The following is a 24,689-nucleotide window of genomic DNA, read 5'->3' on the forward strand; positions in this document are numbered from 1 at the left end:
TTAAAAGTGAAAATATTAGAATAATGCCAAAAATTTTAACTTATTGGTGTGACTGTAAAAAGAGCAAATTATTGTGAATATGTGTTAAAAGTTGAATGAATGTAGTTAGGCTCTCTGACGCTACACTTCAGAGTTAGCCACTTTTCAGAATAGTACCCCAGGGTTTAGAGATGAATATAAGGTGTGTTCTGAGGTCTTGTTATGTTGAATTTTAGCACGTTAGTGTTTTGATTGCAGGCGGTAGTGTTGAACACTTGTACATAGACATGCACGTGTTTGGTGTTTTTCTTTACAACACATGTCAGAGAGCACGGGGAGATAATTAAATAACGTCATGAATGAAATAAGAATTTTAAAAGAAATATAAATATTCATGTTACTTGCCATTTGATTGTGTAACATTTCATTAAACTAGTTTTCCTTCCAGACCAGATTCAAGTAAGAAGCTCCTGTTTATAGATGCAGTACAGAGGAAAATTATTTGTCCATGGAGTTGATAATGTAAAAACGACTTTCTAATTTCTAGATTAGATAATTTCTAGTGAGAAATGTTTGTAAAAGATTGGCCTCGCGTTAGATTCTAGATTTTCAACAAGGTCGTTTTAGACCTATAAAGTTTTCAACAAGGTCGTTTTAGACCGTTTTAGACCATCTATAACTCAGAATGCACAAAAATTATATCGTCTGAAAAACTATCTAATCGTTGACACATGTTCTATTCAAATACTATATTAAATCTAAAACGATGTGCAAAAGAAATTAAACAAATAAAAAAAAAGTTTTCACAGACGATTCAGCGCCGCTTACCTAATGCGCATGCGCTACAAAAAACATTCTCCTCTGTCCGAGACAAACTGGCGACAATATTTGCTGCTAATACGAAACACTTATTTCCTCGAATTTCATTGGAGATATATTTCTCATTCAATTAATTCAGTTCTCACTTCGCGGCGAGGCAAAAATAATAAAATTCAAAATATCTTCTTTACAAATTGAAAGATATAGAAAAACGTAAAATACCAAATACAGTTAAAACAATTTAAAAAAAATTTACAATTAAAATTAGAATTCCTGCACAAAAACAAGTAATTCGGCCAGCAGGCAAGAAGACAGATTTTTCAGTGCACAAAACTAAAAGTTTCCTTTTGGTCCCACTCGGCAAAAAGACATGGAAGGTGGCGAAAGATTTTCACTACTCTGCTAAGTTTAAAATGTAAACAAATATTACTGCTGTGGTAAGAAAAATTAGGCTTAGTCGCTCTTAAACAACTTTTAAATTAATTTAGAAGTCAAACAACAAAAATCACCGTTATATTTGCAAATTTTCACAGGACTAGTTTCGATGGTTGCCCTCAGCTGCCAAAGGGCAAATGAACGAGATAGGATATAGTAATAAGATAAGATAAGAATGGTTGGACAGGAATTAAGCTGCTGGCGATTTTTGTAGTTTGACTTCTAAATTAGTATTTGTTCGGCGTGTTATTTTAGTTTAACTTTAAACTGTTGATAATTCTATAACTATTGCAGGCAGATAAGCTAAGGCATAAAAATCTTAACCGGAATAAAAAAAACCATAATTTTTAAAGCAAACAATGTGCAATCTACCAACACATAAGAAATAAAAATTAAAAAAAAAAAAAAAAAAGAGCTCACGGAGCCGAGTAACAGAGTGGGTATACATATATATATATAATTTATTTACTAAATAATATTGATTAATTGATTATATTATCTCCTAAGTTTAATTATAGTAGGATTATCTTAAAAGAGTGAATCCATACTAGTAAGTTATATTTTGAAAGATGTTTTGAAGTAACTTGAAAGTAAAATGTTAAAAATGTTTTAACGGGGACTAGAATTAAATTATGAACAACAAAATTTCAATTGTAAAAGGAATAAATTAAAGGCAAGAATTAAATGCATGTAATCATTGTCATTGATTGGAAATTAGTTGACTTTTCAAGGGGAACAAACCAACTCCCGTTCAATGAACAGCAATCAGTAAATAAATACGAAGGTGTTTCGTCTTTACTCGAGCAATAAAGGCTAAGCCAAACCGGTAATTCAAGTCAGGCCAAATATTTCCGTGAATAGAACGGATTATGAACCAATGCTGATATTCAAAGAACTTATTCCTATTAAGCATTTTAGCCGATTCAATTTTGAGTGAAAAGCAATTTCTGCAGTAAATTTCGAAAATACTCGAGTAACCGTCCCCCGACACCCTCGTGATTATGCATTTGAATTCAGTATTATTTGTAAAAATTAAACATTGGAAATTGTCATTATGAAATAGAATTCAAAGTAGTTGAAATAAACATAAGAAAATTACGAAATATAAGATAAATAATGCAAACTTTGTAAAAACAAATAAAAAAAATAATATAAAAATAAAAAATATAATAAGAACAGTGAATGTATATGAAGATATAAAGGCCAGAAAAAGTATTAATTAACTTGCGTTCTTTCTAGTGGGGAGTGAGTGGGCAAAGTGTTCTCTTCGCTTCTGACTCAGAAGTGTAGTGTTTCCGAAAATTCTTAGCGGCAGCGGAGGCTTTGAATAATATCAGTCGGTAAGACTTGGGTGAAGTAATTTATGGTAGTGGGTGGGACTCGGAATTCTTGAGGGATGTATTCTGTGGAGTTCTTATTTGAGTGAAACCGTCTGTTAAAATTATTTTCAAAATACTAGTGAATGGAAATTAATTAATTTCTGACTAATTGTCGTGTCGAAACGATTAAGAATTTAAGAAAGGAAAAAAGGAATTTTCACTGTCAAAGAGCTATTTGACAGACTAAAGATTATGAAATAGGCCCGTTTTTTTAGTAATAGCGTAAGTCTGAAGACAATTAGCTTTTTACAATATATACAACTGAGTAATTACACTATATACAAATCCTTCAACTGATAGTCATCCAACTTATACCGCCTTCTCAGGTTTAGGAACAAATTATCATATCCCTATCAGTTAAATGATTTAGAGTGAGTATTTAATGTGTGCTCTTTTAAGGCAATGGTTAATAAATTGATTGGGTATTAGATTATTTTTGAGAATTTTAATAAGGAGCAAAATTTCGCGTTGTAGATCTATTGTATCTGTGCAGATATTTTTAATTCGTTGTATTTGATTTATTATTGTATTGTTAATTACTTTTTTTGGATATGTTGGAATTCCAATTTATTAATTTGTTAGTATTGAAAGTGCGTTTGTGCTACTGACTGCAACCAAAAAGAGAGGTGCACAACTATATGTTATAGCAGTCCTATATGCAAAATTTGAACGTTCTGAGGCTACTCATTTTTGAGTTATGCGAGATACATACATACATACATACATACATACATACATACGTATAGACACCACTAAAATCTCTTCTGAATCCATTGAAATCGGTTTTATAATTCGTTTCGGGAATAAGAGTCCTTTATTCTGTCACGCAAAATATCGTTAAATGGCATTCGATAGTGGTCAAAATGAATATTTTCGTTGAACTATGATACGCGGAATTTTCCGTGATTACAGTACTTCCTTTACTTCGTACAAGGAAGTAAAATAGAATAAAGTTATTTTGGCATTATGAGAGTTTAATAATGTAGCAATAATAAAAACTAAAAATTGAATATAAATCAGTAAGAGTTAAAAAAAATGCCTCCATAGCTTTGCAAAATCCTGATTTTGCTTAATATCGTCAAGTAAAATTTGAAACTTGAATTATATTAATTTATGAAAATTTTCCACTCGTCATTAATAAAATCCAGTCTTCGCTTTAGTTTGTCTCGTAGATTACCTTTTGCTTCGTAACATCTTTTTCTTTCCTACAATTATTTTCGGCAATTTATCAGAAATGCGCTGCTTAAAATAAATGTATAAGTAAATATAAAAGAATAAAAAGGAAAACAATAAAATTCTTAGCGCCTGCATGAAACATAATTATAATAACAAAAATAATCAATGCTGAATTTTACTTTATATATTATTATTTTATTTCAATAGAATTCATGGAAGAATAATTTCCGTCAAAAGAATATTTAAAGGAACAGCAAAATTCAACAATACAAAAATCATCAATATGGTCTGCTTTCTTTTGTTAGATCTATTTCTTTAATTCGATATTTCGAAATGCTTATTTTACCAGACGTGTGTTAAGCGCGGTTAACTTTTTTTTTAAACTGCAAATTCCAAATTCTAGATCACATTTTAATATCTAGAGAGAGAGAGCTTACTAGTAAAAAAAATATTAATAATAATAAAAATAAGCAAATATTTTATTTTTGTTGAAATAAAGCGTTCAGTTGTTCTTTGTCAATTGAAATAAAATTTCGATTCTGAAAAACTTCGATTAATTTAGGTTATTTGAATACAGCAAAGCACATGACAAACATTTGTCAAACGGGAGGGGAAAGCAAACTAGCATTACACACGGGGAAAGTTTGCAAAAAACAACCATCTCTAACAAGATGCCTAATCTCGAACCATGGTCGAACTTCCAATAGTCACTTCAGCTTCCAAACTGTGTTTTTAAACAGAAAATGGTAATAAACAGAGAGTGATCAAAATTTATTAGAACACACCGTTTAAAGAATTTAAAAAGAAATACACAAAAAATTAGTAATTTGTAAATTATATCAAAATTGCATCTTAATCATTTCATTTTATTTTGGATTCAGTCGATATTGTACAACAGAAGTAAAGTTAGAAATTTTTCTCTCTGTGTATCATGGGTTATTACAAACATATTTTATTTATTGTGGTAATGGTATAAAATAATACTTGCTGCAAAATACAATTAAGAACTACTGATAAAAATTATATTAATGATTCAAATTTTTTACGTCCATCAACAACACACTTATATCATCAAATTTTTTTTTTTTCTCCCAATGGCGGGCTGTAGCCGTTTATAGGCATTGGCTGCTACTAAGGTCAGAAGCTGCAGACTCTGTATTATGGAAGAAACTAAGAAGTAAGCCATCGTTGCTTCCTATGAAGGGACAGCCAATTTTTACATCCATGCCTTCTCCGGGATACGAACCAGATCTCAACAATACGGCAATCAGAGTATAAAACCACTTTCCCATCTGGGCGAAATATTTACAAGGATAAATAAAAGGTCTTATGTATCATAGACTTTGATTTCTATTTGGAACGGACGAGAATTTTGTTGCATATTGAAAACAATAATACTTTCTCGAGTTGCTAATAATGATTCCCTTTCAGAAGCAGAATAGTTATGACCGCGTAGTTAATTTTGTGTTCAATTACGGATGCTTCAGGTTCTGCCTGTTTAATGTTTTAGTGGTTTTCCTCATACGTAACGTGGGTAGATGCCAGTTATTTTTAGATAGTCCTTCATGGAGATATTCCAGAGATACACAACCTTTAATGCTTTGCCATGTTAAGTCAGCTAATGTAATTTAACATGAGCCAAATAATGTTCTGCAAGAATGAAAATCAACAATAGAATCCTTGAGTCATTGATTAATGAATTTGATTCGTACGAGAGAAAAATAATTTGAAAGTTGAATTTTCGAAGAATCCGTACGGTATCGTAATTAACAGAACGTAGTTAAATAGAAACTGCAACGAGATAATTGCAATAGTTTTGTATTTGCTCAATTTGGTAACAATTTTTTAAGCAACATTTAATTAAAAATATTATGTAACTTATTGTGATTACAGCTCCTTTCATTAAAAAGGCGCCAAATTATAGTTCATTTTCTGTCTTATGTCCTTGGCTAGAACTTTTTTTAATACATCGTTGCGTATGTAAAATGTTTCACGTGAATGCAAAGAGCAGACGGCCCAAAACGCCATAAAAAAGACGATTTCTATTGCTTGCCCCCTCCTCTGGTCTTCTGTTCCCCTACTTTGATGAAACCAGTAATACCGTATGTATTCTGGACGAGCAGCTGTTCGTTCAACCAGCTGTCGTTTGTGACGCCCCAACATATGTGCGATATAAGAGTCACGGAACTCAGCAGAAAAGAAAGCAATTTAAACAAAATGATAATAATAATAATAATAAAATATGATAGTTTTTTGTATTTTAAAAAATTGCGGATCTGGCGTTTGCCAGCTGTCTTTATTTTTGCTTTTAGCTTTTTTCTGTTTTAAAATCATTAACAAACTGGTTTGCGAGCGTTTTGGAATAATTAGTTGATTGTGCTAGTGGCAAATACATTATGAAACTGCATCTATGAATGCTAGAAAACAGATATGAAGAATTAAACATGTTAAAAAAGTTTTTCAGCCTCTCCGTCATAAAGTATTATTAAAAAATCATACTTTATGATTAATTAAACGCATTCTTTTATTTTATTTTATTTTATTAGTCCAAAGGGATTTGAATCCCGAAGGACTATTAGTTTCGTTTTGGCATTTTGCGTCGGACTCATAAATGTCGGTTCACTTTTCAAACTGTTGCCACAAAATGTTAGAGTCCTGCATTATATTTGAAGAAATTAAATAATGAAAAATCTGCATAAATGTATGTATATTTCTCGTATTGTGATAAAACAACGGTACATAGAGTCATCGAATTTTGAATAACGTAATCCTCCAACGAATATGAGCATGTGGAAGACCAAATTTGAAATTTGAAATTTGTTTTATGATCGATTTCCTATTTTTTAAAACTTTGACGAATTTTTGATTAACAAACTCAAGGATTTCAAAGCGAGCAATGGCAACGTTGTGCAGAAAAAACATTTTTATCTCCAGCGCGTGAGTCTCTGTATCGGAAATTCTAAAGATATGCTCGTTTTAAAACTATTTTGCGATATTGCTGTTGCACTGGATCTTATGGTTTAAGTGCGAGGAACATGATATTTAATAAAGAAAGGTAACACACAAAATGTTAAAAAACGCCCCTTTGGACGTAATTTAAAATCTGAAACATTTCAGATTTTGCTTTTTTTTTTTTTTTAAATTTTTTTTTGCATTCTTCTATTTTTTTTTTTTTTGCACATAAGGCAGCGATGTAATTTGTAAATACTAAATGTATTTTAAATCAGTTAAAATAAACTATTGCTAATATTTAAGATTTTAAATTAATCTCTCCCATATTTTCAAATGCATTGCTTATCAGTGTAAAAAAATGAATGATTTTAAAAGAAAATGTGTCTTTCAATAATGCTCATGTCATTAGTATATATGGAAAAAAAAAAAAAAAGGGGTTTTAACGCTGTATATTAATGTCCTTCTAATTTTTCTCTAACTATAGAATTTTTCTGTAACTTTCTTACCTGCGCATTAAGATTATTTTAATATTAAGATAAGATTATTTTATTTTACATAAGCACATAAGATTATTTTATAATGGGATTGTATAGCAAAAATATAGATTATAACTAACTGATACTTTTTTTTAAAATTTTACTTTCATACTAATATATTTTTTAATGATTTCTGTATGTTTTGATTTATCCATTTCATGTTCAAGAAGGAAAAGTACAAGAAGAAATACTGAAGTTTTGAAACCGAAATACATTTTGAGTTATGCAGCATTGTTGGCTTGACATTTGAAGTGGTCTAATATCGGTCTTCCAGCTAATTTGATAAAGGTTATTTGATTTAAGGGAGGGGGAAATGTACAGTAAACTCCTTCTAAAACCTCTGGCTCCAGACAATTTTGGTATCTTGTAACGGCAGTCTTCTTACTGCATTGATATTCAATATCAATGCTAATCTAGTTACAAGGAAAATATACATCTTGAACAAGGGAAAAATATTTTGCATAATATTTCTGTTTGAAAAACTACTTCACATGAAATATTTTTTACTTACGTAACCATTAAAATAAATATAATAATATATACCTAAATCTGAAAAATAATTCATTTAAAGTTAGGAAACTGAATTTTTAAATTCTTTAAAAAAAATGTCATTTTTCAGGTTTTGGCAGACGTGTTAAATTGACAAATCTATCTTGTACATTCGTTCCAAACTACTCTTAGAATATTTTTTAAAAAAGTTTTTCATTTTCCTTCCCCCTTCCCTCCGCTAACAGTACACACATGATAGATCTTTTTAAATTTTTACTTAAATTCTGATTACCAGAAAACAGGAAAATCAGTTAAATAAATTTTCAAAATACAAAAGTATTCAAACTAGAATTAAATTCGCTTTAACATAAGCGTTCGGAAAAGGCAAAAGATTTATATTCATTATACATTTTAAATTATTTTTAAATAAAAATTAACCTTTTGAAAAATTTAAAGAATATTATTTTCTTGTTCTTCAGCTGAAGTAATTAATATAAAATGAAAATTAAAAAAGTCCTCTGCTCGCTTTAATTCTAAAAACTTTCGTTTTTTTGATATCCAATGAGAAATACGGTATCAATGAAAACGAAACTACAGTTAAGAATAAAAACAAATATTGCCTCCCCACATAGTTGCAAGTATCCACCGTCGAGAGAGCGCACGTCTCTTCTGCTTTCAGCCGGCTGTACGAACGATGTCCGCTTTAGCCTTGAAGCGCTTCGGGGGCGTTCACCTTGACCACAGCGAACGATACGCGGATTGGTCGACAGCTACTGTGACGTCGTGGCTGTTTCGCGGCTAGAAAGCGCCCTCACTTGCTTCTAACAGGCATTTGGATGCCAGGCGCGAAACGTCGAGCGTGTAATTTTGAGCGCGCTGTACCCTCGCTGTGAGAGACCGTCAACATCCCGTGTTTTCACGGGTTCGTGGATTGGTAGTAACTCCGTTTAGAACATGACGCCTGCTATCATGGATGGAACATCCCTTCTTTCTTCACAGTTTAGTAGCCGAAGCCCTGCTTTTGCTAAAAAGTTTGAAATATTCGGATCTCTTAGAGTGAACGCAAATTCGCGGACCCCATATACTGACGCTACTCAGTGCAAGAAACAGACAAACCATGTGAAACGACCGATGAACGCCTTTATGGTATGGAGCCAGATGGAAAGGCGAAAGATTTGTCAAGAACAGCCGGATATGCATAATGCTGAAATAAGCAAAAAATTGGGAAAAGCTTGGAAAGAACTGCCTCCTGAGGACAAAAAGCTTTATATAGAAGAAGCAGACCGACTTCGTGAAATGCACTCCAAGCAATATCCGGATTACAAATACCGACCTCGTAAGAAGTCCAAGCCAAATCCCAAAGTGGATAAGACGAAAACCCATAACACCGCGTCCAACTCTATCGTCGTTCTTCAGAATAAGCACTCTGCCGCTGGCAAGTCCTCGTCCAGAGCTAAACACGCCCGAGCAAGCATCAACTTGTCCGCACAGCTTGGTCCAAATTCAAATGCTTCTAATATTTACCCGAATCGTATGAAACTTAAGCTGGCAGCGAAGGATGTCAAAAAACTAAAGAACCGAGTCAGCAAACACGTCCCAACGCCAACTGCTCGTCTGACACCACCACCAAGCTCGCCGTCTTCTGATGAAGGTTCGCATTTGGATGTAACGAACTACTATAGTGACCATCACAGCCTTTACAGCAAGAAACCAGTGATCACAATAAAGCAGGAGCCGTCCAGTACGATTACGTCAAGCACTGTCACCAACAGCAACAGTTCTGTTTTAACCAGTTTTCCAATATCCATCAAAACTGAACCATCTTCAGATGAGTGTGTATCATCTTCGATGTCTTCTGCCAGCAGCAGTGTGAGTAATAGTTCTGGAATAACGAATGAACTGTCTGATTTGGACATTTCTGACCTTTCTGACATGACTTCCCTTTTGGATAGCACTTGGGGCAATTTTAATCTTACGCCTATAACCGATATTGAATCATCAACATCACCTTTCGATTTTCCAGATTATGCGAATCCAGTAGAATATTCTGACCTGGGTGGAATTGATGACATTTGGAGTAGCGGTTTGCTAGGATGTGATACTTCGATTCTGGACTGTTAAAAAAAAATTATTTTTTTGAACTAGCAGTAGAATATCTTGTTTTCTGTGACTTTTAATAAATTGCCGAAGAGAAGAGGAAAGAAATTGAAGGTAAAAGTGCTGTTTTATTTTCATTGAAGATTTCACTTTTCAAAGTACTTCGCTTTTGTTCTGTTTTTAAGCTTTAAATTCATTGCACAATATAAAAATTCTCAGGGCATTTAAAAGAACACTGGACTTTTTCAAAATGAGAAAAAAATTAATGTTCTAGTGTAGGACAGTTAAGAACAAATGTAAGTTTTTAGGATAAAAACTTTTACGCTTGCGTTTCTTAGAAGTAAAAAATGACATTTAACTTTTAATACCTAAAGGGATAGAAAAATATGCTTACAAGTGCCATATAAAGCCAACTAAGGTTTGAAGAGTTTTTGAAAGTGCTTTATGTGGTTAAAGTGCAGCCGAGCCCGCCAACAATTACATGGTTATTACGCGCGCACTTTATGCACTTTTAATAAGACTACCTTGGATATATCTAAGAAAAACTTTTCTGAAAACAGCTGGTAAAATGCGGATCTGTATAAATTTTTGTGATTGTGACTTATGGTACTCATTTATGCTGTAAATGTGTAACGCTAATCCAGCGTAATCATTAACAAGTGGGAAAAGGTTAATACGTTTTTCATTTCTGTAGCTATTCGGAAAAAATATCTAATCAGTAAGTAAAGATTTTTTTTTTTTAATGTTGTAAATATATTTGTTTTTGCATTGATGTATGGAATCACAGTGGGTAGTTTCATCAGCATTTTCTGTACTCTGTAAAATTGTTGAAATTCTTCTGCTTATATTTAATTAGTTGTTGGCATTGTTGCCTCATCTCCAGTATTTTCTAATTATTGAAGTCAATATTCTTAAAATATGTTACCTATAATTTTGTATTGTGTGAAGTGTAAATCTTAAGTACATGCACACTCTGTGATGTTAGAAGCATTTTGTTTTCTGCTGTGGTAAACTTATTGACTAACTGCTCATTCATTAAAATTTTAATTTTTTAGCTCAACAATAGTAACACATTAAATTATGTATGTGCATGTGATTGCTGCAGATATTGTTGTGTACCACTGAACTCAAAATTTAGTCATATTTCTTCAGTTCCTATGTGCAGTTGTGAGTCTCTTTTGAGTTTTCTCACTGTGTTGTTAATTTTTGTGGCCTGCAACACTTTTCATTGTAATTTTGTTGTTTGTTGCAGATTTGAGCTTTTTTTAGTAGTTTTAAAGTAGTGTTTAGTGATGTTTTTATGATTGTCATAGTGGTATGTGTCAGTAGTATTAAAAATTGTTATTTTTTAGTTTCTTTTATTGAGCAAGTTTATTAAAATCCACTTCTTAAATTGTAAATTTCTTAATGCTGCAAAGAAGTTGGCTAAATATGTATTTTTGTAAATTTCCAGAAGTCTTGCTGTGCTTTTCCTGATTGTATATATGTAAACACTTAAAGAATTCTATGCAGGAAAGAAAATATTTATTTTAATTTTATAAAAATATTTTAACAAATTTATTAACCATGAAAATTTTTATAATGTTTAAAAATCAGTGTTTAAAATTATACTAGTACAGTGGTATCAAAATCAGATTTAGAGATTTAAAACCTTGATTTTATGAGGCATTTTGTTTACATTTTTCATTTGAAATGGATATTATTTTCCATAATTATATTTTCCATAATTAGTAAAATCTTCGTATTCTGTTGTTAATTAATGCTGAAATTTTATAAATTTGTGAAGAGACCATCAGCTGTTTTTGTTGATTAAGGTTTAACCTAAACTACTTCTTTGTAAATTCTGTAATTTACAGGAATTTTAGCAAAAATAGGGAAAATTTCTTTTTTTTTTTTAAGTTCTTAATAGTTGTTTTTAATGAATAAAAGCTTTTCACCCCCCCTTTTTTTTAAACACAGGAAAGTGGTATGGATCAATATTTTGCTTCTAGTTGTGAAATAACATAATGTAAGATATCATTACAGAATTATTACTTATATAATGCTACTGTGTATATACGAAGTGTGGCACAGGTTCTGTTTATCAGTTTAAATTTTTTCTAGTTTTTAACCTGTAAACTGTTTAATAAATTTTGTACTATTTAAATTACTTCCTGCTGTAAAACTGAGCTGCGTTACTATGAAGTTTGCCATAAGTTTTAAAGAATATTTTATTTAAAAAGTATTGCTGTTACCAAAAATAGTAATTGAATTTTAAGGTGTAACTGCCTCAGAAATTACTACATTTTGAGAGTTTACAAAGCAACTTTACAATAACTACTAATAGTTGTTTTAATGTAGGCTGAAAACAGAACCAAGGAATGGTGAGACAAAATGTGTCCAATTGCTTCACTGATTGCATAAAGTGTTGCATTTGATTCTTAAGAGGATTATCTGCAGGTTAGCATGTACAAGTAATGATTTGTAAGCTGTTATTACCATAGTACAAAGTAAGCACAAAAATATATGTTGAATTTGTGTATTAATTTCTTTCTGAAGTTGCTACTTGTGTATAGTCCTCCGCATGTCTATATTATATCCTGCTGTACTGTATGAATAATATTACTTATTGCGCATACTGTATCCTGCTCCAGTGTGTGGATGTACATGAATAATATAATTAGTTAGGAATATGTATAGTTTATACCTCATTTGTACAGTTCTCTCAGCCTTCTGTCCAACAAGGCATATGAAGAAAACACCGAAGCCAAAAAGAAACCTAGACTGTATATTTTTTCACTCCATATTGCACCACAAGGTGCTGCACATAACACTAGGGGCCATGTGAAAGTTTTTATATATTAATTTTGAACCATGTGCTGCACTGCAGCACACATAGTCGATTTTACCTCAATACTTGTGTGTGAAGCTTGCATGATAATGCTCAGATAATTATTTAACCAAGAGAATTGCCTTTAAAATGTTCTTTATGTAAATATAATTCATATTAATCATTTTCCATAATAATTTTGATTTATACTCTAAAGGTAGGTATTTGTAGTAGCTTAATATTTTCATGCAGCAAAATTTGTTAATATTGATAAAAGTCCTAAATACTCGACCTTAGCAATTTTTTATACATCTGTGTTTGCATCTTATTTCTTTCTGGTTATAGTTGCTGGGTATTGAATAAAAACATTGACTAAAACTAGTTCTAAAATACTTAATAAAAAGGGTTAACTATTTAAAATGTACATTAAAAACAATTCTGGATCAGTTTTTTAATTAATCTGAGCATAGGTTAATTTTTAGCTGGAATTGGTATGTGATAATTTTTCTTTCCAGTATTTATTCCATCTAAAGTCAAACCTTATGAATGAGAGGATATGTGATTTTTTAAAACAAGCCAGATAAGCATTTTGTACCTAAAGGCAGGGTGTTTCTGTACATGTGTGAAAATGCAATAGTAATTTTGTACTCTGTTCTAAGGTTAATAATTGCATTCTATGTGTGCTGTTATTGCATTACACATCAGTTTGCCAATGTAGATATGATGAAGAGTAAAAATTGTTTTATATGAAAATAAAACTGTGTTTTTGTTATAATTGTTGTTTTCTTTTGCTTCACATGAAACATTGCCAGCAACATATGTCAATATTCTACTCACATCAGGTAGTATATTTGGTAGGACTTAAATTGCACAAGTAAATTAAACACATTTAAACAGTGCTATTATTTTGTTAATATTAATAAGTATATGTGAAGATATTTAATTAACAATTTGTTTATTAATTAATTTGCTTAATTCTCCCTTTTGGAAGCAATATAAAGTATGCAGTTTATATAATATGAATTTATTATATCTCTTGATTATTTCCAGAACTGATTTTTAAAACATTTATGAAGAAAAAACTTTGCTCCAGATGACGTGAAAATTTTTCAATTAAAAGTTTGACTTTCTAGAAATAATGTTTTTTGAATTTGAATCATAGATAACTTCGTAAATGGTTGTAATTATATGAATTATAAGTGTCAGTATTCCAAATTTTTTTCCCTCCTAAAAGTTCTAGCTTTATAAGGTATTAATTTAAGATTAAGTATAAAACGCAGCAATTCTCTCTAACTGAACTAAAAAAATAAACATAAGACAGTATGTGTGTATTTGTTTTTCTTTTGGTACTATAAATGCCATTGTTTGTGTAAAGATAAGTACTAGAAGGGATTAAAATCAAAATTTTCAAAAGAGCAGAACAGGAATACCAGATGGCTGATATTAAACTTAAGTCACAAATTTTGAAATTGTAACTTGGATATCTCAGATATTTTATCCTTTGAATGAAAACTAAAGTTTTATGAAATTCATTTGGGAAATCTTTCTGTACTAAAATGTTTTAAGATTGCCATCATAACACCCAAAATAATTTAAGAATGCTGTTTTTTAAAGTGCAAAGTGAAGCCTTCAGAAGTATTTATATTTAAGAAAGCAAGTGTATCAAGTTTGTTAAAATTAAACATAGGTAGATCATGAAAGGGAAGAAAATAAATAATTTAAAACAAAAACTCCCAATTATGTAATCATTCTTTTTTTTTACATCTCCCATTTATATTTGTAATTTTTTTATTTGTATAATTGTTTCCTTATGTACATCCTTTTTAGCAGCAGTTTGTGCTAACTTTATTAAACATGGATTTAAATTTATTTTTCTAGTTTTCTGAATTATGTATGTATAGTTTCTTAACAACTTGTAGATTCTGCCATATTATAAGTATTGATTTTATATAGAATGATGCCAGTTTTTGCCATACATACATTTATATGTATATATATCTAATTCTTTAGTTTTGTTTTTTAATAGGCCTAAATATGCTGTTTAAGTGCAGCATTTTTTTTTACTACATTCAAATTATAACATCCGCTGCCTCCAAATAAAAGCAATAGATAAGTGATATACACCACATAATTAGAAAACTATTTTAAGAACAAATCAAAAGCATGTGATCGTTAAGTATAAGGTTTAAAATAAACAGGCTCCGATAAATATGATAATAAAAAATATTCCATTTTTTCAATTTATTATATTAGCGAAAATAGTATGAATATGAATAATTTGATACTAAGATTAAAATTTCGCGCTCCAAAAAATTGCCCGAGCCACATTTTCATAGAACGTTTATCAACAAACGATCGAAGAGGTAACTACAGCGCCATCTTACGTCCATGACAGCTATTCGGCGGGTTCTTGAAAAAGACGAGCAATGCCATCTATTGACAAACAAGTTAACTTCTCTGCCAATAAAATGGAATATTGTGATATCAGATAGCCTTTACCTGCAGGCTGTATAAATTGAGTAAAAGTTTCATTTTTAAATTTGAAATCTAAAATATTATACAAAAAAACAAATATCGAAATTTATCGCAATAGAATTAATTATTTGTAGACGTTCATTTCCTAGACGTATCTTTAAAAGTGCGATTTGAAGAGACAACGCATGATGCTTTAGAAAAATAATTTCTCCTGTTGAGGAATTTGAAATAATATACAATGAACCCCATTCTAAGACAACCAGCCATTGTTTCCAATAGATTTTCCCACTGTTTCCGATGGAAATTCTGCGGAAGTTGTCTTAGAAGGATAATGTTTAATGTGAATTAATTTTCTCCAAAATACTAGGAACTTTTTAGTACTGGTTGCCGTAAGAAAGTTCACTGGGCTGATATTAAAAGTTTAAAGCATAAAATTACACCCAAAAGTAGTTAATATATTTTTTTTAGCCCATAGGGTGTTAGCCTAGAAGGGCTATTAATTTTGTTTTGGCATTTTCCGTTGTTTCACTATAAAGCGGCGCTTCCCTTTTCAAATTGTTGCCACCAAATATTAGAGCCCTGCATCGTATTTAAAGAAATTAAATAATGAAGAATCTGCAGCAATGTGTGTATGTTTCTCGCACTGTGAAAAAACAACGGTACCTAGAGACACCAAATTTTGAATAGCGTGGTCCTCCATTCGAATATGGGCATCTGAAAGCCCAAATTTGGAATCTGGAGTTAATTTTATTATCTATTTTATATTTCGTAAATTTTTAACGAATTTTTGATTAACAAACGCAATGATTTCAAAGCATTCCATTTAACATTAACATCGCGTGCATCTTCGCGCACGGATATCTTATGCGCGAGCTTTCTTTACATTTCTCACTGATATTGTGTTGGTAGCGTAGCAACGCAAAGACGTTATAATGTCTAATGGCATTTTGCGTCGAATGACTTTGTAACACTTTTCAAATCTTTTTTAGTCCAAAGAGATTTGAATACCGAAGGACTATTAGTTTCGTTTTGGCATTTTGCGTCGGACGGATAAATGTCGGTTCACTTTTCAAACTGTTGCCATAAAATGTTAGAGTCCTGCATTATATTTGAAGAAATTAAATAATGAAAATCTGCGTAAATGTATGTATATTTCTCACATTGTCATAAAATAACGGTACATAGAGTCATCGAATTTTGAATAACGTAATCCTCCAACGAATATGAGCATGTGGAAGACCAAATTTGAAATTTGTTTTATGATCGATTTCCTATTTTTTAAAACTTTGACGAATTTTTGATTAACAAACTCAAGGATTTCAAAGCGAGCAATGGCAACGTTGTGCAGAAAAAACATTTTTATCTCCAGCGCGTGAGTCTCTGTATCGGAAATTCTAAAGATATGCTCGTTTTAAAACTATTTTGCGATATTGCTGTTGCACTGGATCTTATGGTTTAAGTGCGAGGAACATGATATTTAATAAAGAAAGGTAACACACAAAATGTTAAAAAAACGCCCCTTTGGACGTAATTTAAAATCTGAAATATTTCAGATTTTTTTTTTTTTTTTTTTTTTTTTTTTTTCCAAGTCTAAAATGGCTTTGTTTCTGAAAGACTATTGTTTTCGTTTTGCGTTGGTTCACTATAAATATCCATTTCACTTTTGAAACCCAATGTTAGAGTCCTGCATTATATTTGAAGAAATTATGAAAAGTCTGCATAAATATATGTATATTTCTCGCATTGTGATAAAACAACGGTACATAGAGGCATCGAATTTTGAATGACTTTATCTCCCTACGAATATGGGCATGTGGAAGCCCAAATTTGGAATTTGTTTTATTATCGATTTCCTATTTTGAAAAACTTTAACGAAATTTTGATTAACAAACTCAAGGATTTCAAAGCGAGCCATGCCAACGCTGTACAGAGAAAACATTTTTATCTCCAGCGCGCGAAAGTCTGTATCGGAAATTCTAAAGGATATGTTCATTTTAAAACTGTTTTGCGATATTGCTGTTGAACTGAATTTTTGTTTAAGTGCGAAGAACGTGATATTTAATAAAGAAATGTAACACACAAAATGTTAAAAAAACGCCCCTTTGGACGTAATTTAAAACCTGAAACCTTCCAGATTTTTTTTTTTAATTTTATTTATTTATTATTATTATTATTATTATTATTATTATTTATTTATTATTTTTTATGGCCGAAAAGGGCGTTAGCGCAGAAGGGCTATTATTGTCGAAACGGCATTTTGCGTTGATTCACTATAAACAGCTGTATTACTTTTTAAATTGTTGCCACCAAATATTATCGGCTTATATTACATTTAAAGATATTAAATAATGAAGAATCTGCATGTTTCTCGCACTGTGAAAAAACAGATACCTAGGCCAACAAATTTTAATTAACGTAGCCCTCCACCTGAATATGGGTATCTGCAAACCAGATTTTAGATTTCAAAATTTGTTTTATCATTTATTTCATATTTTGTAAAACTTTAATGAATTTTTATTAAGAAACTCAACGAATTCAAACTAAGCAATGGCAACATACTGCACGAAATAAAAAAATATTTTTATCTCCAGCGCGCGAGACTGTCTATCGGAATTCTTAAGATGTGCTGTTTTTAAATAGTTTTAGCCCAAATGCTCTCGAAACGCAAATTAATGCAATAATTTTTTTCTCGATTAAATAATCATGCAGTATAAAAAAATTCACTGTCTTTCAAATGTGAAAAAGTCATATCTTTGATAGGTCGTATCTGCGATATTTACGTGTATAAGGTGAATCAAATGAAAACAGAACAGCCGGAGTTGTAGACATCGAAATATATCTTGTATAAAGTTCAGTGTGGTTATGAAGTAGGGCTGATAATGTCTTGTTTCGATATCCTTCATGAAATATCATGCTCATCAGTGATTCTCGGACACTAGAAACCCTTTGGAAACATAAAGTGTCCGAGAACGTTGGTACTTATGAAGTACATCGATGAATGACTAAGTGTATGGACAGCATGCTGTGTCACTGACCCGTGTGCAGGAGTGGCACAAACGTTTTCGTGAAGAATGGGAATCACTATAGGATGAAGAGCGACCTGAACAAGCGCACGTCGTCATCACAGATGAGCTGATTCAACGAGTTGACCAGATATCCATAAAAACGGGCGCGTGAAGATTAACAACTTAAATGATAATCTTGCTGTGATTTATGGTTTACTGCTTATCATTTACGACCGTAAAGCAAAAGACGATGGCAAAAATGGAAACATCAAGACTCCCCACCACCCAAGAAAAACAGGATGACAAGCTTTCGATCATCAAGGACCACTGCTGACTGATTCCATGCCCCTGGTGCAATCATCGTTACTGTAGAAGTCTGAAGCGTTTACGAAATGCAATCAGACTGAAAAGACTCACTCTCCTGTTTTCTGGGGCTGTGCTCTTACATCACGACCACTTAAGACCCAGGCCGCGTCGGCACAGTTTGGGTGGACAGTATTAAAACATCTGCTTTTAGTGTCTCGACTTGTCGCCGTGCGACTTTACGTTATGGATCCACTGGGAAGAAAAGAGAAACTTGCAAGGTCGATTCTAGTCAAACTAAGAGGCCATCGACACTGTTCACAGCTGGTTCAGGTCCCAAACAAAGAAATTCTCATTTGAAATTCATTTCAAAGGAATTGAACATTTGGTGAAGCAATGGAACACGTGCCTTTGTAACCATGGTGATTACGTTTAAATAAACATGGTTCAAACCATTTTCTGAACACTGGTTTCCATTTTCATTTGATTTGTCCTTATATATGCTGACCTGATTAATTTTGGAAATGTTAAAAAAAGTTATTATAAATCATAATTTAAAAACCTGTAATTTTAAATGAAAAAATATTGTGGATATTTAATTCCGTATTTTTCTTGGTAGTTTCAAAGGTTTTTTTTTTTTTTTTTTTTTTTTTTTTTTTATCGATGTTTTAAAGAACAAAAATTCTGGAGAATTCATAATCGAACAAATTGTTGAGATTTCCGACTTTTGAAAGTAATCGCTAATGATATTAGAAATATTTTGAGGTAGGAAACTAGTTGTATGGGCACAAATGGAACTCATGTCGAACATTCGCCGCTGATGCTTACGTTTACGATGCAAGATGGAGTCATGGGCATGTTGAAAGCAGAGCCCACTTCTTGGGAGCCTAGACCCAGGATTCTTTCACAGGCCTCCAGAATTTACATTTCTCATTTTTATTTGGCGAAAACAGGTTTACAAGATGGTTAGGAGGAATCTGAAAACTAAGGTCCCGGTGTTAAAGACCGAAGCCGTTAACAAGATAGCCGCATTGCCAATGGCAGGTATGTTTACTGTTTGTGGTTTACATTCATGTTCGTGATGAACATTACTGGTAGTTGAACGTTTGTCTTGCATCAAGACGATTGATTGTTCATGGTTAACCTTACTGGTGTTTAATGTTCGCCATTCATTTTCCTACTGAATACTGTTTGAGGTTCAACATTAGAGGGAGGTCGTGTTTAAAAGTATTAAAAGCTTCTCAATTCTTGTTTTCCGATTACTACACATCGCTAGCAAATTATGGTAAGCTTATAAAGCATTGTAATTTCTTTATAAATATCCAAGCAGAAGAATCTGTGTTTACCTCTGATAAGCAGTCTGAATTTGGAATTCTTTTTTTTTTTTTTTTCAACTTGCATTTTTTTGTTGGTTTGCTTCCTCTATACTGGTATCTCCGGATTAGTGTAATTTCCTCTTTTTTTTCTTTTCAAGTCTGTGAATTATGCTGAAGTTTTTTTTCGGAGCGTGGGAGAAAGACAGAAGCTTTCTTTTACTGTTATCTTTGCACTACTCCTCGGTAATCCTACGACACTTTTATCTAGATAATCCTCGCATTACGACATGGATGATAAAGTGGTTAAAATGAAGTTTCAATGCCTTCTCACCTCCACTTATCTCCGAGAAGAAGAGCTTTACCACCATAAATAAATACTCTAGATAGAGTTCCGGAAGGCAGTTATTATAGCAATCGAGGAAGAAGATACATTTTATAACCGTAAATGTGACTGGATATCAACTTTCAATAGTATAAAATGAATATCCCTATACAGAATAAATCCATGACTACCTAGGACGGTCCAGACTTTCGAAAAAATTGTATAATTAGATTATGGCTTTTCTTTCAGGCCAGACGCTGAGTGTCATCTCTCAGCAACCACTTCCCTGAGACGTCCACCTCTAAAAGTACCAGTATTTCTGAAACTATAAACAGATATCTATGCTGAATATCACCGATTGTAGAGGCCAAGAGTTTGGAAACGTGAACGGTTATCTTCAGGAAAGTTCAATATATGTGTGGTAAATCTTGTTTGAAACGACTGCTTGGAAAGTTTTGTAGATAGATGATCTTCAATACCCTTGTTTATAAGGTCCTTTAGTGCTTTTTACTAACTCTTTGGTTACTTGAGCTCGCACTTTGGTTTTTCTGAACTTAAGAACTTTTAATTTACACCGTTGCATATGGAAATGCAGCCGGGACACTGGATGCCGTCGTTTGTTTTCTGAATGAGGAGGCCCATAAATGATCAAAAGATCGAAGGAACCAGGAGGGTCGGGTCCTCCTCGTGTCTTGGCAAATGCGGTCAAGAGCAGGAGACTGACGTTAATTACGGAAGGGGAAAGTAAACGGCTGTGTCAGGGATCATAAGGGGAGATATATTTAAAAAAAAGTGTTTTTAGGTCTCATTCAGTATCAGTATATCAGTATATCATTAACGTAATTAATGAAAGCTATTTGAAACCAAAATAGGATTTGCATTAGTAAATTATAGTTAAGAATAATGGCCCCCATTGTTCTGATTATTACTGGAATAATTTAAAGATTAAATCCGATAGTATCTTAAGATGTTTTTGCAGTTGGAAAAACAAGAATATAGCTCATTTTGATTCACCTTTCTTTTCTTTATGAATGAAATATCTGTTTGCCATACACGTGATCAAACAGGGAATAAGTGTTTAATCCGTAAGATTATAAGTATTGATTAACATTTCCTATAACTACTTCTAATTGAGGCTTTCTAAGAGCAACCCCCTTAATTTTGACTTTCAGCTTTTAATTTTAGACTAAAATATGAGCATAGAATCTACCTTTAAACAATGGGATTTTTTTTAAACACTGTGGCATGAGAGTGCCTAGTAATAAATTTTATCGTCGCTAAGAATCATTTTCTGGATTCTCATATTGATTTTTTTCCAAAAAATATTAAAAGCTGCCATTGACGAGTATGAGCAATGCATAATACATACATATATAACGTAAGCATGCCATAAAGAAAATGAACCCCCAACAAAAGCTGATCGACTGCTATTGAACTCTAAAGAGGGGTTTATCAGAGGGAAAATGGCATTTAAAATCAATTTAAATTCCATTTAATTGATTTTAATTATTTATTTACTGTATCGATTTATTACTTATTGTAATGGATTGGAATATTTGAATATGAATTAGCTGAATATTTAAGAAAAATATTATGACTGCGAGAATAGGAAAAAAAAAAAAACATTTCTTGAATATTTACTTTTTTATAGAATGCAGATGAATTCATTTTTACTCAACAAAAATCAAAATTTAGTAGCTAATTAATCTGTCCTGTATCGAGCACTTTAGTTCAGTGATCCGTATTAATGTGCGCTTTAAAAAAAAAAAATTAAATGCTTCAAAAATAATTAGAAAAGGGCATAATTCTCTTCTTACCCTTAAATTCTTCAATAAAAAAACTGCATTTTCAGCTATAATTAAGTGAAATAATTTTCTAAATATAATTCAGTGTAGAAAAAAATAAGATACATAAAGGGCTAGGAAATAGAATCAGCGTTGCGATTCTCTTTAAGAAATATGGTAAAGCTTAACAAAAAGTCTACGAAGTGAAGTAATTCCGTAGAATATTTTCTAACTCTTTATGATTAAATTGCACTCAATTATACTTTATAAACGACATGTAAATACTACTTAATGTATATGTGTGGATGTGTGTGTGTGTGGCTCATTAGCGGCTGAGCTGTAAAGTCGTTGAACTCTGGCAGGTCGATCCGGGGTTCGAATCCGGATCGACGGGGATGGCTGTATTGGCGTTTTCGAGGTTTTCCAAACGTGCAACGTGCATAAGAGTCAGTTTTGCTTAGAAAGTTCTCCACAAGGAACCCTTACCCTTAATCAAATAATGCTTTGCTATAATCAAACAAACCAGACCAAATAACAGATATATAAATAAGTAGCTTAAAAAACTGCTATATTTTACGTATACTTATCAAGTAGTATTTCAATATATATAATGATTAAAAGAAAGAAAAAGTCTGTTCCTAACTGATTGTATATAATGTAATCCCTATGAAGGCCCTAACAATTCTTTCTCACTTAAAGTGGTAACCCAAAAAGAGAACAAATTAAACTTCAGATACGTATACAATACTGAATCTAATACAAAAAATACAAAATATAAAAATAAATTATATATGTACGAAACCTAACTAACTATTTATATTGATATTACGTAAATATACGTATGGTAATGAACATTGTATAATAAAGATATTTTATATCTTGTTCTATATTTGGTTCCATTTATATATACCTATACATAGATATATATAATTTAAGGATTCCATTTAAGGATTATAGTAGTAGTTAATACTACTACATATAAAACACAAAAGTGCATCAATAATGTATTTTTCAGTATTATTTAACTTCATTCTTAAGAATTTTCTGCAGTCTAGTTTGCGTTATTCTTTCATAAGTCTCAAATAAAAACAACTATTGTTTAATTAAGACACAATAACACGCCGAATAAATACTAATTCAGAAGTCAAACAACAAAAATCAGCGTTATATTCACAAAATTTTCACAGAACTAGTTTCGATGGTTTTACCGAACCATCATCTTCAGCTGCAAAACCGCAAATGAACAAGATAGGAAATAATGATTAGATAAGATAAGAAAGCCTGGACAAGAATAAGCAAGTGGCGCCATCTGTTGGCGAAACCAGAACTAAAACATAATTTCTCTAAAAGCCGAAGGCAAATTTGGATTGGAATTAGGATCGTTAACTAGAACAGAAAGATTTTTATGAATGTGAAATGCCTCTAGAAAATCCAGTTCTCCAATGGAAGATGTTTTTTGAATAATTTTGGCACCAGAAAAATTGAAAGTGTGATTTTCGGACCAACAATGTTGAGCAACAGAAGACTTCTGTGTTTCCTTTTTTCTAACATATGCCTCATGTTCTTTGACGCGAAATTTTAAGGCTCTCTTAGTTTGACCAATGTAAATTAAACCACACTGGCAAGGAATCCTATAAATACCCCAGGAATTCATATCCGGAATGGGGTCCTTGAGTATAGAAGTTGGAATTTTATTGATGGGAGAATAAACAACCCGAAAGTTAAATTTCTGCAAAATATGTGCAACTTTATAGCTAATTGATGGAAAGAAGGGAATGACAACAGAATTTTTATAATCTCCTAAAATAAGAGTGTGGCTTTTAGTGTGTTGAGATGACAATTTTTTAACTGCTTGATTAATAATGTTGGGTGAAAAGCCCCTGTCAATAGCTATTGCTTTTAAATAATTTCGTTCTTCATCAAGGGCTAGTTTGGAGGAGCAATGAATGTTTGAAGGTAATAAAGATGATTTAAATAAAGTTCTTTCAACAATGAATTCTATTGATCCTGCTATTCAGTTCACTTTTGAACTTGAGACTTGCAATTCTCTTTCGTTTCTCGATATTCTGGTCACACGTAACACATCCAACTTCAGTACTACAGTTTACCGTAAACCTTCATCGGTTTGCCTTCCACCACACTTTAAATCATGTCATCCGACTAAACAAAAGTTAGCTTCATTTTATTCCTATGTTTTCCGTGCTCTTCAAGTTTGCTCCTCCAAACTAGCCCTTGATGAAGAACTAAATTATTTAAAAGCAATAGCTATTGACAGGGGCTTTTCACCCAACATTATTAATCAAGCAGTTAAAAAATTGTCATCTCAACACACTAAAAGCCACACTCTTATTTTAGGAGATTATAAAAATTCTGTTGTCATTCCCTTCTTTCCATCAATTAGCTATAAAGTTGCACATATTTTGCAGAAATTTAACTTTCGGGTTGTTTATTCTCCCATCAATAAAATTCTAACTTCTATACTCAAGGACCCCATTCCGGATATGAATTCCTGGGGTATTTATAGGATTCCTTGCCAGTGTGGTTTAATTTACATTGGTCAAACTAAGAGCCTTAAAATTTCGCGTCAAAGAACATGAGGCACATGTTAGAAAAAAGGAAACACAGAAGTCTTCTATTGCTCAACATTGTTGGTTCGAAAATCACACTTTCAATTTTTCTGGTGCCAAAATTATTCAAAAAACATCTTCCATTGGAGAACTGGATTTTCTAGAGGCATTTCACATTCATAAAAATCTTTCTGTTCTAGTTAACGATCCTAATTCCAATCCAAATTTGCCTTCGGCTTTTAGAGA

The 24,689-nt window shown here is 31.9% G+C and overlaps 1 protein-coding gene across 1 annotated transcript; it reads left to right on the forward strand.

Annotated features, from left to right (window-relative positions):
* Positions 1 to 8,581: 8,581 nt before the first annotated feature.
* Positions 8,582 to 13,446, forward strand: LOC118197402 (uncharacterized). The gene has a single exon (XM_035368908.2). The coding sequence runs from the start codon at positions 8,720 to 8,722 to the stop codon at positions 9,884 to 9,886; it is 1,167 nt and encodes a 388-aa protein (XP_035224799.2). The 5' UTR covers positions 8,582 to 8,719; the 3' UTR covers positions 9,887 to 13,446.
* The last annotated feature ends 11,243 nt before the right edge of the window (positions 13,447 to 24,689 follow it).

Source organism: Stegodyphus dumicola, chromosome 1 (assembly GCF_044657685.1).
Source record: "Stegodyphus dumicola isolate Sdum_Otavi_A_Nest chromosome 1, ASM4465768v1".
Classification (NCBI taxonomy): domain Eukaryota; kingdom Metazoa; phylum Arthropoda; class Arachnida; order Araneae; family Eresidae; genus Stegodyphus; species Stegodyphus dumicola.